Genomic DNA, 16,160 nt, shown 5'->3' on the forward strand with positions numbered 1-16,160 from the left:
GAGAGAGAGAGAGAGAGAGGGACAGAGAGAGAGAGAGGGACAGAGAGAGGGGGACAGAGAGAGAGAGAGAGGGAGAGAAGAGGGACAGAGAGAGAGAGAGAGAGAGAGGGAGAGAGAGAGGGAGAGAGAGAGGGACAGAGAGAGAGAGAGGGAGGGAGAGAGAGAGAGAGGGACAGAGGGAGAGAGAGAGGGAGAGAGAGAGGGACAGAGAGAGAGAGAGGGAGAGAGGGACAGAGAGAGGGAGAGACACACAGAGAGAGAGAGGGAAAGAGAGAGACAGAGACAGAGAGAGAGAGAGGGGGAAAGAGAGAGAGAGAGGGAGAGAGAGAGACACAGAGAGAGAGAGGGAGAGACACAGAGAGAGAGACAGAGAGAGAGAGGGAGAGACACAGAGAGAGAGAGAGAGGGAGAGACAGAGAGAGAGAGAGAGGAGAGACAGAGAGAGAGAGAGAGGAGAGACACAGAGAGAGAGAGAGAGAGAGAGACACAGGGAGAGACAGAGAGAGAGAGAGAGGGAGAGACACAGAGAGAGAGAGAGAGAGAGAGAGAGAGGGAGAGACACAGAGAGAGAGAGAGACAGAGAGAGAGAGAGAGAGACAGAGAGAGAGAGAGACAGAGACAGAGACACACAGAGAGAGAGACAGAGACACAGAGAGAGAGAGAGAGACAGAGACACAGAGAGAGAGAGAGAGAGAGAGAGACAGAGACACAGAGAGAGGGAGAGAGAGAGAGACAGAGACACACACAGAGAGAGAGACAGAGACACAGAGAGAGAGAGAGAGAGAGAGACAGAGAGAGAGAGAGAGAGAGAGACAGAGACACAGAGAGAGACAGAGAGAGAGAGAGAAAGCTAAGAATTTCTGAACAAAAAAAATGTGCAACTCTTTACATTAACGTTGCCTTCATGAAGGGTTTATGAAGGATTTATATATATTCATGAAGGGTTTATGAAGGGTTTATATATATTCATGAAGGGTTTATGAAGGATTTATACTTAGTACATCAACTGTTAATAAAACACAATGTGAAGACACAAATAATTCATAAACAGTTCTAAGAAAACTCATGGGTTAAAATTGTGATATAGTCATAATGAAACTAACGCATGGACAAGTATTAAAGTCTTGAGAATCCTCCGACCACATAATTAATAAATATCCACGGCAGTAATACAGTTGATAAACATGACTTTATTCAGTTATTCATGTGTATTTGATTGACAGGAGTCATTCATGTCTATCAGAAATTAACCAGCGGCGTGATTCATCCCAGATAGAGGTTTGATGAGGATAGGCTGTAAGACTTATGAGTCAATCACAGATCACTGATAGACAGACTTATGAGTCGATCACAGATCACTGATAGACAGACTTATGAGTCGATCACAGATCACTGATAGACAGACTTATGAGTCGATCACAGATCACTGATAGACAGACTTATGAGTCGATCACAGATCACTGATAGACAGACTTATGAGTCAATCACAGATCACTGATAGACAGACTTATGAGTCGATCACAGATCACTGATAGACAGACTTATGAGTCAATCACAGATCACTGATAGACAGACTTATGAGTCGATCACAGATCACTGATAGACAGACTTATGAGTCAATCACAGATCACTGATAGACAGACTTATGAGTCGATCACAGATCACTGATAGACAGACTTATGAGTGGATGACAAGACGTTGCAGATAGGAGAATGAGGTCACCATGGTGTAAATGTAGGCTGGGGAGGTAGATGGATCGATGCAGACAGAACCTTTTATTATTATTATTTTTAAAAATCATCCGTTCATCTTTTGAAATTAAAATCATCACAATTCTATCTTAAACCTTGACCAGCTCTGCACTCTCAGAAACCAGCTTGGGTGCCTGTAGGAGAAAACAAGGTGATTAGTTGTTAAAATCAATTAATGTTCCCTCTTTACTGTTCTGTATCACCTCTCTCAATGAAACATGATATTCTCTCTCTACTGTTCTGTATCACCTCTTAATGAAACATGATGTCCACCTCTTAATGAAACATGATGTTCTCTCTACTGTTCTGTATCACCTCTCTTAATGAAACATGATATTCTCTCTCTACTGTTCTGTATCACCTCTTAATGAAACATGATGTTCTCTCTCTACTGTTCTGTACCACCTCTTAATGAAACATGATGTTCTCTCTACTGTTCTGTATCACCTCTCTTAATGAAACATGATATTCTCTCTCTACTGTTCTGTATCACCTCTTAATGAAACATGATGTTCTCTCTCTACTGTTCTGTACCACCTCTTAATGAAACATGATGTTCTCTCTCTACTGTTCTGTACCACCTCTTAATGAAACATGATGTTCTCTCTCTACTGTTCTGTACCACCTCTTAATGAAACATGATGTTCTCTCTCTACTGTTCTGTACCACCTCTCGAACAGAAACAGTCACACAAACAGTCTTAAGGTAATATGGTGTTTTGAGAGATGTTTTCCTCAATAAAGATGTAAGGGTTTGAACAGTGTGGAGGGGTGAGTGTTTACCTCCTCAGTGAAGCATGCTGCTTGGTCCTCAGCAGCACAGCACTTCTCCTTCATACTGTGATATTTAGTAGAGATGGACTTCAGCTGCTCCTCAGTGATGGTGGTCTTATGTCTGACCACACCATACAGTAGTCTGAGGAGACGCACACACACGCACACACACACACACACACACACACACACACACGCACGCACGCACGCACACACACGCACACACACACACGCACACACACACACACACACACACACATTCATTTTTGTTGTTGTTGGAGTGTGTGTATGTGTGAGCTCGTGTGTGTGTGTGTGTGTGTGTGTGTGTGTGTGTGTGTGTGTGTGCGTGCGTGCGTGTGTGTGTTACTTTCATGCCTACGTGTGTTTAATTTGTGCCCACGTGTTCATTCACAGTGCGTTGGTAATATATCTCACTTCTTCCCAGAGAGCAGCAGCTCCTTGCTGTCCTTGGTGCAGAGCTCGGGGCCCATGTGGAAGTTGCTGGCATCCAGCTCCGGGGGCGTGAACTCTGTGTCAGGCTGGATGGCCAGGATACAGGGTCTCCTCATGGAGTAGGACTGGCTGCAGCAGTGGGCGATGCGGGGGTTAATGGTGGAGGGGTCGTAGTCCTCACATGTGGCGTCGATGGCGTCGGTCAGCTGTGGAGAGGACACATGGGTAATGCAGAGTAGAGGAGAGGACACATGGGTAATGCAGAGTAGAGCAGAGGACACATGGGTAATGCAGAGTAGAGGAGAGGACACATGGGTAATGCAGAGTAGAGTAGAGGACACATGGGTAATGCAGAGTAGAGCAGAGGACACATGGGTAATGCAGAGTAGAGGAGAGGACACATGGGTAATGCAGAGTAGAGTAGAGGACACATGGGTAATGCAGGGTAGAGCAGAGGACACATGGGTAATGCAGGGTAGAGCAGAGGACACATGGGTAATGCAGAGTAGAGCAGAGGACACATGGGTAATGCAGAGTAGAGCAGAGGACACATGGGTAATGCAGAGTAGAGTAGAGGACACATGGGTAATGCAGGGTAGAGCAGAGGACACATGGGTAATGCAGGGTAGAGCAGAGGACACATGGGTAATGCAGAGTAGAGCAGAGGACACATGGGTAATGCAGAGTAGAGCAGAGGACACATGGGTAATGCAGAGTAGAGCAGAGGACACATGGGTAATGCAGAGTAGAGTAGAGGACACATGGGTAATGCAGAGTAGAGCAGAGGACACATGGGTAATGCAGTGTAGAGCAGAGCACAGTACAGTAGAGTAGAGAAGAGCACAGTACAGTAGATTACAGTTGAGTAGAGTACAGTAGATTACAGTACAGTAGAGTACAGTAGATTACAGTACAGTACAGTAGAGTACAGTAGATTACAGTACAGTAGATTACAGTACAGTACAGTAGAGTACAGTAGATTACAGTACAGTACAGTAGAGTACAGTAGATTACAGTACAGTAGATTACAGTACAGTACAGTAGAGTACAGTTGAGTAGAGTACAGTAGATTACAGTAGATTACAGTACAGTAGAGTACAGTAGATTACAGTACAGTACAGTAGATTACAGTAGATTACAGTACAGTACAGTACAGTAGAGTACAGTAGATTACAGTAGAGTAGAGTACAGTAGATTACAGTAGATTACAGTACAGTAGAGTACAGTAGATTACAGTACAGTACAGTACAGTAGAGTACAGTAGATTACAGTACAGTAGAGTAGAGTACAGTAGAGTACAGCAGAGTACATTAGAGTACATGGTGTTGGTCAGCTGTGACAGAAACAGAAAGGGGAGGAGGGAGGGGGTAGTGGAGGGAGGGGGTAGTGAAGGGAGGGGGTAGTGAAGGGAGGAGGTAGTGGAGGGAGGGGGTAGTGGAGGGAGGGGGTAGTGGAAGGAAAGGTAGGGAGGATGTAGTGGAGGGCGGGGGGGTAGTGGAGGGAGGGGGTAGTGGAGGGAGGGGGTAGTGGAAGGAGGGCGTAGTGGAGGGAGGGGGTAGTGGAGGGAGGGGGTAGTGGAGGGAGGGGGTAGTGAAGGGAGGGGGTAGTGGAGGGGAGGGGGTAGTGGAAGGAAAGGTAGGGAGGATGTAGTGGAGGGCGGGGGTAGTGGAGGGAGGGGGTAGTGGAAGGAGGGCGTAGTGGAGGGAGGGGGTAGTGGAGGGAGGGGGTAGTGGAGGGAAAGGTAGGGAGGATGTGTGTGTGTGTGTGTGTGTGTGTGTCAGACCTTCTCCTCTGCACAAGGCAGGATGAAGTGGCCTGGCTCGTCCTTGCAGCAGTCATGGAGGACATCATGCACCCTCTCTGACACCATGTGGAGCTGGTCGAAGGAGGCCTGGGGCATTATCCTGGTGTAGTGCACCATCATACTGAAGGAGGAGGTGGAGGAGGTGGTAGAGGAGGAGGTGGAGGAAGTGGTAGAGGAGGAGGAGATGGAGTAGGTGGAGAAGGTGGTAGAGGAGGTGGAGGAGGTGGAGGAGGTGGTAGAGGAGGAGTAGGAGGTAGAGGAGGAAGAGAAGATGGAGTAGGTGGAGGAGGAAGAGGAGATGGAGGAGGTAGAGGAGGAGGAGGTGGTAGAGGAGGAGGAGGATGTGGAGGTATAGGAGGTGGTAGAGGAGGAGGAGGAGGTGGTAGAAGAGGAGTAGGATGTGGAGGAGGAGGAGGAGGAGTGGGAGGAGGTGTTAGAGGAGGAGGAGGTGGTGTAGGAGGTGGTAGAGGAGAAGGAGGTGGTAGAGGAGGAGTAGGATGTGGAGGAGGAGGAGGAGGAGTGGGAGGAGGTGTTAGAGGAGGAGGTGGTAGAGGAGGAGGAGTAGGTGGAGGTGGTAGAGGAGGTGGTAGAGGAGGAGGAGGTGGAGGTGGTAGAGGAGGAGGAGGTGGAGGTGGTAGAGGAGGAGTAGGAGGTGGTAGAGGAGGAGTAGGAGGTGGAGGTGGTAGAGGAGGAGTAGGATGTGATGGAGGAGGAGGAGTAGGAGGAGGTGGTAGAGGAGGATTAGGATGTGGAGGTGGTGGTAGAGGAGGAAGAGGAGCATGAGTTGATTGTTAATCAGTCATTAAGTAGTAAAGTATTAAAAATAAACCATTCATAAATCATTAGTAAGCCATAAAGTAACGATCAATTCACCAATAAGTTGTTAGGCCTAAATGTGATGTTTAAGATCTCATACCACATGAATCTCATCTCCTCTGACCGTTAATATCTCTGTGTTAAAGCGTGACCCCTCACCTCTTCTCAAAGGCGTTATTGTTCATGCCAGTCTCAACAGCACACATCTTCTTGTAGTAGTCAGTCTCATCAGTGATCTTCTTATCAATATCACTTCCTGCCAGCTGGGGACAGAACCATTCATACAGTTGGCATGATGCCACATAACAGGGCAGAGGCCATTATTATGGTCTAAAAATACTAGGAATTCAGTGCTAGCCTGCTGTGTTAAAGCCAACAACCATCAGCTATTAGCTCAGGGGAGCTAATGCAAGTATTCAGGTCAAGGCAAGGTTACACATCACAGACTGATATATAGTGTAGCTAGCTAGGTTACACATCACAGACTGATATATAGTGTAACTAGCCAGGTCTTCTGATAAGAGAAGACAAGACATGGTCAACTTTGTTGTCCCCAAAGGGAATTGGTCTTGGGTTGGGGTTAGTATGGAAATCTTTGTTGTCCCCAAAGGGAATTGGTCTTGGGTTGGGGTTAGTATGGAAACCACACATGGTTAATACATACAGCGGTTTTGACACACTCTGCATGGTCCTCCTTGTCACAGCATTGGAGCAAGGCCTGCTCAGCCTCCTTGGCGAACCTCAGAATCACCTGCTGAGACGACTCAGGGTGACGCACTGAGATCTCATACACCAACCTGCCGATCAGGACAGACCATATACAGAGAGTCAGTAGTCAGACAGCCAATCAGGACAGACCATACACAGTCGTTTAGCCAATAGCAACACCCCATACAAAGTCAGAATTGTGTGTATAGGCAGCTTTTCCAGATAGACAGACAGACAGACAGACAGACAGACAGACAGACAGACAGACAGACAGACAGACAGACAGACAGACAGACAGACAGACAGACAGACAGACAGGCAGACAGACAGGCAGACAGGCAGACAGACAGACAGACAGACAGACAGGCAGACATCTAGAGAGGTCTGGGTTTGGAGATGGGTTGATTAGCTGGTACTGTAGGTAGGTACTGTGAGAATGAGGAAGGGTGAGAGAGGGGGAGGCAGAGTGGCAGGTGTGTGTGTGTGTGTGTGTGTTTGTGTGTGTGTGTGTGTCTGCATGCACGTATGCATGTGCGTGAATACATACTTCCCCATGGCTACATCTGGGGTCTTGGTAAAGGTCTGGCAGACTGCTGCTATGTCAGCGTGAACGTCGTAGTGCTCAGACAGACCATCTGGCTTAGAGTCTGGCTTCATGGCCTCAACACAGGACCCTCTGTGTACTGCATCCTCCTTACAGCATGCAGACAGACCCGCCGCGCGAGACAACACACTCTTATCAGCACACACCTCATCCACCAGGCTCTTCTGTTTGGGGGGGATACACACACAGGCAGGAAGAGTCAGGGACACAAATACATGTATATGCAGACACACACACACACACACCCAATAGAAAGAGGCTGAGAGGTGAGAGGCTGAGAGTGAGAGGTGAGAGGCTGAGAGTAAGAGGCTGAAAGAGTGAGAGCTGAGAGGCTAAGAAGTGAGAGGCTAAGAAGTGAGAGGCTAAGAGGTGAGAGGCTGAGAGGGTGAGAGGCTAAGAGATGAGAGGCTGAGAGGTGAGAGGCTGAGAGGTGAGAGGTGAGAGGATGAGGTGAGAGACTGAGAGGCTAAGAGGTAAGAGGCTAAGAGGTGAGAGAGTGAGAGGGTGAGAGGCTAAGAGATGAGAGGCTGAGAGGTGAGAGGCTGAGAGATGAGAGGCTGAGAGGTGAGAGGCTGAGAGGTGAGAGGTGAGAGGATGAGGTGAGAGACTGAGAGGCTAAGAGGTAAGAGGCTAAGAGGTGAGAGAGTGAGGGGTTGAGAGTTTAGAGACAGAGAGTGAAAGTTTAAAAGGTAAACAGAGGAAATGAAAGAGTTTTAAAAGAGAGGAGGAACTAAAAGAGAAATCCACCAATAAAAAGAGAGGAATAGAGCGAAGACATAGTTTACCCTCTCCTTCATGCATGTGACCATGTCTCCGCTGCAGCAGGGGGCAACAGTCGCTACGATCTTGTCTACCATGCCTCCCATCTCCTGGAAAGAGGCCTGAGGCATCTTCTGACTGTACTGGATCAGCTTCCTGTTAGAACAGACAGACACACGGGTCAACCAATGGGACTGGCCCAAGGGCGGGCTCACCTGGCTCTCAGCCAATTAGAACCATCGAATTTTAGATTGACGTGTCCTACTTGGCCTTGACAACGCGGTCTCCATATTTCTTGTGGACGATGCACAGGGCCTTGAGTTCAGTCACGCGGTTCGCGACGGCGCGTTGGAAAGTAGCTTTCTGGAAAAGAGAGAGAGAGAATGTTTACGTTGGCTATATAGGTGCTTTATCTGTCCATGCCAATAAATATTATTGAAATGAATTGAGAGAGAGACTGCATACAAAATGGCACCCTATTCTCTCATAGGGTTCTAGTCAAAAGTAGAGTACTGTATAGAAAATAGGGTGCGATCTGACGCCTCCTGACCTTGGTGTCGAAGCAGGTCTGGGCCTCAGCCTCTCCACAACAGCTAGTCAGAACCTCTCCATAACCTTTGGCGATAGCCAGGATCACATGTGGTTGTAGCATCGTGTTACTCTTGGAGAACTTGAAGATGAACCTGAAACACACCCACACACACACACACAGTAAATTCCAGAAAAACACTCCATACTGCTCAGCGGCCTAACAGTGTTTTAGCTGGTGTGGTCTCAAGTCGATGGTGTGGTCTCTAGTCGATGGTATGGTCTCTAGTCGATGGTCTCGAGTCAATTGTGTGGTCTCTAGTCGATGGTGTAATCTCTAGTCGATGATCTCTAGTCGATGGTGTGGTCTCTGGTCGATAGTGTGGTCTCTAGTCGATGGTGTGGTCTCTAGTCGATGGTGTGGTCTCTAGTCAATGGTCTCTAGTCGATGGTCTCTAGTCGATGGTGTGGACTCAGGTTGATGGTGTGGTCTCTAGTCGACATTGTGGTCTCTAGTCGATAGTGTGGTTTCTAGTCGATGGTGTGGTCTCTAGTCGATATTGTGGTCTCTAGTCGATATTGTGGTCTCTAGTCGATGGTGTGGTCTCTAGTCGATGGTGGGGTCTCTAATCGAAGGTGTGGTCTCTAGTCGATGGTGGGGTCTCTAATCGATGGTGGGGTCTCTAGTCGTTGGTGGGGTCTCTAGTCGATGGTGTGGTCTCTAGTCGATGGTGTGGTCTCTAGTCGATGGTCTCTAATCGATGGTGTGGTCTCTAGTCGATGGTGTGGTCTCTAGTCGAGTGTGGACACTTACCTCCCAACAAAAGCCTTGTGGTCCTTCTTGAAGTCTTCACACTGGTCTGCAGCGGGCAGCTCAGCTTTGAGGGACAGGTCCCGAGGAATCTACAATCAATCAATCAACCACTCAATCAATCAGTCAAATGTATCCAGAAAGCCTTGTTGACTTCCAGTAACCCGGTCTACACCCCAAAGAGCAAGCAGAAGGAAAAAACCTAGATAGGAAACCTGGCTCAGAGGGAGGGGTGGTCCATTCTACCTTGGCCTTGTGGTCCAGGAAGCAGTGTGTCCTCTCAGCGGCAGTCTTCTCACAGCACATCTTCAGATGGTTCTTCTCCACCAGGGTCTCAGAGGAACACACCGCGCTCTGGAACAGGTCCGCCTGCGCACACACACACACACACACACACACACACACACACACACACACACACACACACACACACACACACACACACACACACACACACACACACACACACACACACACACACACACACACACACACATACACACACACACCGTTTAGCCAGTACACCGTTTAACCAGCAGAGAGTGCTATTATATCAGAACAGTTTCAACTGAAACAGTTGGAAACATTAGTCACTAATGCCCAATTCCATACCTACCCACACCTCTGGCCCCTACCTACCCCTGGTCAGGCTGGCCAAATGTTAAATGTAAAGTTGTGTGATAAGGATGATGAGGTGTGATAAGGATGATGAGATGTGATAAGATGATGATGAGATGTGAGGTGTGATAAGGCTGATGAGGTGTGATAAGGCTGATGAGGTGTGATCAGGATGATGAGGTGTGATAAGGTTGATGAGGTATGATAAGGATGAGATGTGATAAGGAAGATGAGGTGTGATAAGGATGAGATGTTATAAGGAAGATGAGGTGTGATCAGGATGATGGGGTATGATACGGATGATGGGGTGTGATAAGGATGATGAAATGATAGGTGTCTCTCACCACATCTCTGTCGCAGTCCTCTGGAGGAGTGTCTGAGCAGCATTTGACGCCCATGGCTAAGGCCTCCGCGATGAGAGGCACCAAGTCACCCAACGTACTATCGGGAAGATTCTGAGCCAGCCCTACAAGGATCCTACACGCACACACAGTCAGTCAGATGATGCATTAAACCAAAACATGAACACACAGTGCAGTTTACTGACTGAACTCATTGTTATTTGTGGTTAGAGCATTGGGCCAGTAACCGAAAGGTTGCTGGATCGAATCCCCGAGCTGACAAATCTTTCGTTCTGCCCCTGAACAAGGCAGTTAACCCACCTTTCTGTCATTGTAAATAAGAATTTGTTCTTAACTGACTTGCCTAGTTAAATAAATAAAAAATTGTTATACTTGTTCTCCCTACCCTACCGTCCCGGACAACAATACTTCTACTGCTACTTACAGCTTTAATCAGCAAAAAGGCAAAGAGCTCTTAAACATAGGATGGTCCTCTCTCAGGAGCTTGCTAGAAAACCAATTTGGATTTAGAATTTTCTGGGGTACAATGGAGGCTTTAAGAGAGAGGTTAATGCCTTAATATTTAATAGTTTTAACCCTCCAAAATGATGTTCGTTATGTAAATATGCTCATTTAATTTGATCTGGTTTGCCATTCCAAATAAAGGGAAATATTATTTTCTCGCATGATTTGAAAAATGATTCCCTTGGAGTCAGTAAGTCCATTAATAAATTTGTATACTGCGATATGACTAGAGAATTTATCAGGGTAATCTTCTCGTAAACGGATGGCTGTTTCCACAGTTTCAAGATTCTAAATATTTTGCTGTTTTTGACCAAAGTTAATAGTTGCAAAGATCACTCAACTTTTCCCGGGATATGTACACCAAGCACATTGACTTCACCAAACTTTAAAGTTTGCATCTTTTAGAGACCCAATCCTTAATATAGTATTATCATATTATCACTTTTCATAGTTGGGTTTATTATCCAGGTCCTCAATGTGGCCTTTCAAGGTTGAAGATTGAGGACTCAAAGAGAATCATCAGCGTACATTGATAATTTTGTCTCTAATCCCTTCATTTATTTGCCCCTTAATAATGTTATCATTAGATCTGATTTTTAAAGCAATTCCATGGCCATAATAAATAGGTATGGTGACACAGGACAACCTTGTTTTATGCCTCTTGACAATTCAAAATTCTCAGAGAAGTAACCGTTATTTATCATTTTACTGTACATGACTTCTACCCATTTTATGAGACATTCTATAAAGTAGAAAAAATCCAGGCACTTATAAACAGATTCTAGGCGTACTGCATGAAATGCTCTCTCAAAATCTGCTCTATAGATTATACTTAGTTTCCCTGCATTCTCATAGTTTTCCATTATTTCTAGTAGTTGTCTAATGTTGTCTCCAATATATCTTCCTTTTCAGAATCCCGTCTGATCGTGATTGGCCTCCTTGCTTGCACACACTTTTTTTTCAGTTCTGCACACAAATTGTCAATAGGAATGAGGTCAGGGCTTTGTGATGGTCACTCCAATACCTTGACTTTGTTGTCCTTAGGCCATTTTGCCACAACTTTGGTAGCATGCTTGGGGTCATTGTCTATTTGGAAGACCCATTTGTGACCAAGCTTCAACTTCCTGACTGATGTCTTGAGATTGCTTCAATATAGCCACATACTTTTCTCAAATCTACTACTGCAGTATGAGGCATATCTACTACTGCAATGTGAGGCATCCTACTAATGAAATATAAGGTATGGCTACTACTGATGCAATTTGAGGCATATCTACTACTGCAATATGAGGCATATCTACTACTACTGCAGTATGAGGCATATCTACGACTGCAATATGAGGCATATCTACGACTGCAATATGAGGCATATCTACTACTGTAGTATGAGGCATATCTACTACTGCAATATGAGGCATATCTACTACTGCAATATGAGGCATATCTACTACTGCAATATGAGGCATATCTACTACTGCAGTATGAGGCATATCTACTACTGCAATATGAGGCATATCTACTACTGCAATATGAGGCATATCTACTAGGCATATCTATCTACTGTAGTATGATGCATCTTACTGCTGAAATATAAGGCTACTACTGCAATTTGAGGCATATCTACTACTGCAAGTATGAGGCATATCTACTACTGTAGTATGAGGCATCCTACTGCTGAAATATAAGGCATGGCTACTGCAATTTGAGGCATATCTACTACTGCAGTATGAGGCATATCTACTACTTATGAGGCATATCTACTAAAACCCCAAACAGCAAGCAGCACGGTATGAGGCCAACACCTACTGCAATATGAGGCATATCCACTACTAAAGTATAAGGCATCTTACTGCAATTTGAGGCTGCACTAACATAGATTTGAATCCATCTCCTTGGCCTCCGTGAAGATGGTGCAGATCTCTAGCCTGAGACCGGGCTGAACACTCAGCAGCACCAACAGGCTGCAGACAGACAACCACTGCATGATGAAAGGCATATCTACTACTGCAGTATGAGGCATATCTACTGACTGAGGAATGGAGAGTATGAGGCATCCTACTACTGAAATATCAAAGGCATGGCTACTACTGCAATTTGAGGCATATCTACTACTGCAGTATGAGGCATATCAAGTCAAATTTATTTGTAAAGCCCGTCTTACATCAGCTGATATCTCAAAGTGCTGTACAGAAACCCAGCCTAAAACCCCAAACAGCAAGCAATGCAGGTGTAGAATGCACGGTGGCTAGGAAAAACTCCCTAGAAAGGCCAACACCTACTGCAACATGAGGCATATCCACTACTAAAATATAAGGCATGGCAATCTACTGCAATTTGAGGCTGCACTACTCACAAAGATTTGAATCCATCTTCCTTGGCCTCCGTGAAGATGGTACAGATCTGGTTCTGAGCCTGAGACCAGGGCTGACACACCCAGCAGCACCAACAGGCTGCAGACAGACAACCACTGCATGATGAAAGGACAGGCGCACGGACGGAGGGATGGATGGAGAGAAGGAGGGATGGATGGTCTCCAAACTGTCCCCATGATAACCTGCACCATTAGCCAGGAATGGAGAAATGCAGGGCTCCTTTATACTATTGTGGAATCTCTCAATCATTAGCTGACCTCTAACCAGGTAATCTGTCTCAAACTCTCTCTCTCTCTCCTAACCAGGTAATCTGTCTCCAAACTGTCCCCATGATCTGCACCATCTAACCAGGTAATCTGTCTCCAAACTGTCCCCATGATAACCTGCACCATTTGGACCTGGGACTGTGTTTCAAACTGGTCTTTGCACACAGTGATCTGTCAGTAAATAAAGGTCTCTCCAAAGACAAAGTCCACCATCTAACCAGGTTGTGTCTCCAAACTGTCCCCATGATTACCCACCATCTGACCAGGTAATCTGTCTCCAAACTGTCCCCATGATAACCTGAACCATCTAACCAGGTAATCTGTCTCCAAACTGTCCCCATGATAACCTGCACCATCTAACCAGGTAATATGTCTCCAAACTGTCCCCATGATAACCTGCACCATCTAACCAGGTAATATGTCTCCAAACTGTCCCCATGATAACCTGCACCATCTAACCAGGTAATCTGTCTCCAAACTGTCCCCATGATAACCTGTCCCCATCTAACCAGGTAATATGTCTCCAAACTGTCCCCATGATAACCTGCACCATCTAACCAGGTAATCTGTCTCCAAACTGTCCCCATGATAACCTGCACCATCTAACCAGGTAATCTGTCTCCAAACTGTCCCCATGATAACCTGAACCATCTAACCAGGTAATCTGTCTCCAAACTGTCCCCATGATAACCTGCACCATCTAACCAGGTAATATGTCTCCAAACTGTCCCCATGATAACCTGCACCATCTAACCAGGTAATATGTCTCCAAACTGTCCCCATGATAACCTGCACCATCTAACCAGGTAATATGTCTCCAAACTGTCCCCATGATACTGCACCATCTAACCATGTCCAAACTGTCCCCTAACCACCATCTAACCAGATAATTTATCCAAACTGTCCCCATGCTAACCTGCACCATCTAACCAGGTAATCTGTCTCCAAACTGTCCCCATGATAACCTGCACCATCTAACCAGGTAATCTGTCTCCAAACTGTCCCCATGATAACCTGCACCATCTAACCAGGTAATCTGTCTCCAAACTGTCCCCATGATAACCTGCACCATCTAACCAGGTAATCTGTCTCCAAACTGTCCCCATGATAACCTGCACCATCTAACCAGGTAATCTGTCTCCAAACTGTCCCCATGATAACCTGAACCATCTAACCAGGTAATCTGTCTCCAAACTGATCCCCATGATGCTAACCTGCACCATCTAACCAGATAATTTATCCAAACTGTCCCCATGCTAACCTGCACCATCTAACCAGGTAATCTGTCTCCAAACTGTCCCCATGATAACCTGCACCATCTAACCAGGTAATCTGTCTCCAAACTGTCCCCATGATAACCTGCACCATCTAACCAGGTAATATGTCTCCAAACTGTCCCCATGCTAACCCACAATCTGACCAGGTAACATGTCTCCAAACTGTCCCCATGCTAACCTGCACCATCTAACCAGGTAATATGTCTCCAAACTGTCCCCATGCTAACCAACCATCTGACCAGATAACATGTCTCCAAACTGTCCCCATGATAACCTGCACCATCTAACCAGGTAATCTGTCTCCAAACTGTCCCCATGCCAACCAACCATCTAACCAGGTAATATGTCTCCAAACTGTCCCCATGAAAACTTACCATCTAACCAGATAATTTCTCCAAACTGTCCCCATGCTAACCTGCACCTGTTGTCTTCAAACTGTCAAATCAAATCAAAGTGCATTTGTCACATGCGCCGAATACAACAGGTGTAGTAGACCTTACAGTGAAATGCTTACTTAACCAATAGTGCAAAAAAGGTATGTGTGTGTGTGTGTGTGTGTGTGTGTGTGTGTGTGTGTGTGTGTGTGTGTGTGGGTAAGTAAGGAAATAAAAACAACAGTAAAAGATATTTGAAAAGGAGTAGCAAGGCTATATTCAGATACCGGTTAGACGGGCTACTTGAGGTATAAGATAAACAGAGAGTAGCAGCAGTGTAAAAGAGGGGTTGGGGGGGGGCACACAATGCAAATTGTCCAGGTAACCATTGGTTACCTGTTCAGGAGTCTTATGGCTTGGGGGTAAAAACAGTTGAGAATCCTTTTTGTCCTGGACTTGGCACTCCGGTACCACTTGCCATACGGTGGTAGAGAGAACAGTCTATGACTGGGGTGGCCGTGCGCACTACCCTCTGAAGTGCCTTGCGGTCGGAGGACGAGCAATTGCCGTACCAGGCAGTGATGCAACCGGTCAGGATGCTCTCGATGTTGCAGCTGTAGAACCTTTTGAGGATCTCAGGGCCCATGCCAAAACCTTTTAGTTTCCTGAGGGGGAATAGGTTTTGGTGCCCTCTTCACGACTGTCTTGGTGTGTCTGGACCATTCTAGTTTGTTGTTGATGTGGACACCAAGGAACTTGAAGCTCTCAACCTGCTCCACTACAGCCCCTGTAAGCCACAATCATCTCCTTAGTCTTGGTCTTGATGACACTGTCCAGCCACTTTAATCATGGGAATTGATGGGAAATTATGTAAATATATCACTAGCCACTTTAAACAATGCTACCTTATATAATGTTATTCTACATTGTATTGTGATACTGTACTCTATATCATGATGCATCCTTATGTAATACATGTATCACTAGCCACTTTAACTATGCCACTTGGTTTACATACTTATCTCATATGTATATACTGTACTCGATATCATCTACTGTATCTTGCCTATGCTGCTCTGTACCATCCATTCATATATCCTTATGTACATATTCTTTATCCCCTTACCTGTGTATAAGACAGTAGTTTTTTTTTTGGAATTGTTAGTTAGATTACTTGCTCGTTATTACTGCATTGTCGGAACTCATTTCTCGCATTAACATCTGTAACCTTGTATGTGACGATTTGATTTGATTTGATTTGATTTGAGGGATAGGTTGTTATTGTGGCACCACCCTGCCAGGTCTCTGACCTCCTCCCTATAGGCTGTCTCGTCGTTGTCGGTGATCGGGCCTACCACTGCTCTGTCGTCTGGAAACTTA

At 45.9% G+C, this 16,160-nt stretch overlaps 1 protein-coding gene across 1 annotated transcript; it reads right to left on the minus strand.

The window, feature by feature from the left end:
• Positions 1 to 1,170: 1,170 nt before the first annotated feature.
• LOC112241185 (albumin 2-like) lies at positions 1,171 to 12,979 on the minus strand. The gene is given in 15 exon segments (XM_042315278.1): positions 1,171 to 1,885; positions 2,534 to 2,666; positions 2,960 to 3,183; positions 4,761 to 4,902; positions 5,757 to 5,860; positions 6,262 to 6,394; positions 6,853 to 7,073; positions 7,695 to 7,824; positions 7,934 to 8,031; positions 8,219 to 8,351; positions 9,011 to 9,099; positions 9,254 to 9,376; positions 9,970 to 10,102; positions 12,845 to 12,909; positions 12,911 to 12,979. Coding segments are annotated over 15 exon segments (1,827 nt in total). The 5' UTR covers positions 12,965 to 12,979; the 3' UTR covers positions 1,171 to 1,840.
• Between the last annotated feature and the right edge of the window lie 3,181 nt (positions 12,980 to 16,160).

The sequence above is a fragment of the Oncorhynchus tshawytscha genome, unplaced genomic scaffold, assembly GCF_018296145.1.
Source record: "Oncorhynchus tshawytscha isolate Ot180627B unplaced genomic scaffold, Otsh_v2.0 Un_contig_12371_pilon_pilon, whole genome shotgun sequence".
NCBI classification, from domain to species: Eukaryota; Metazoa; Chordata; class Actinopteri; order Salmoniformes; family Salmonidae; genus Oncorhynchus; species Oncorhynchus tshawytscha.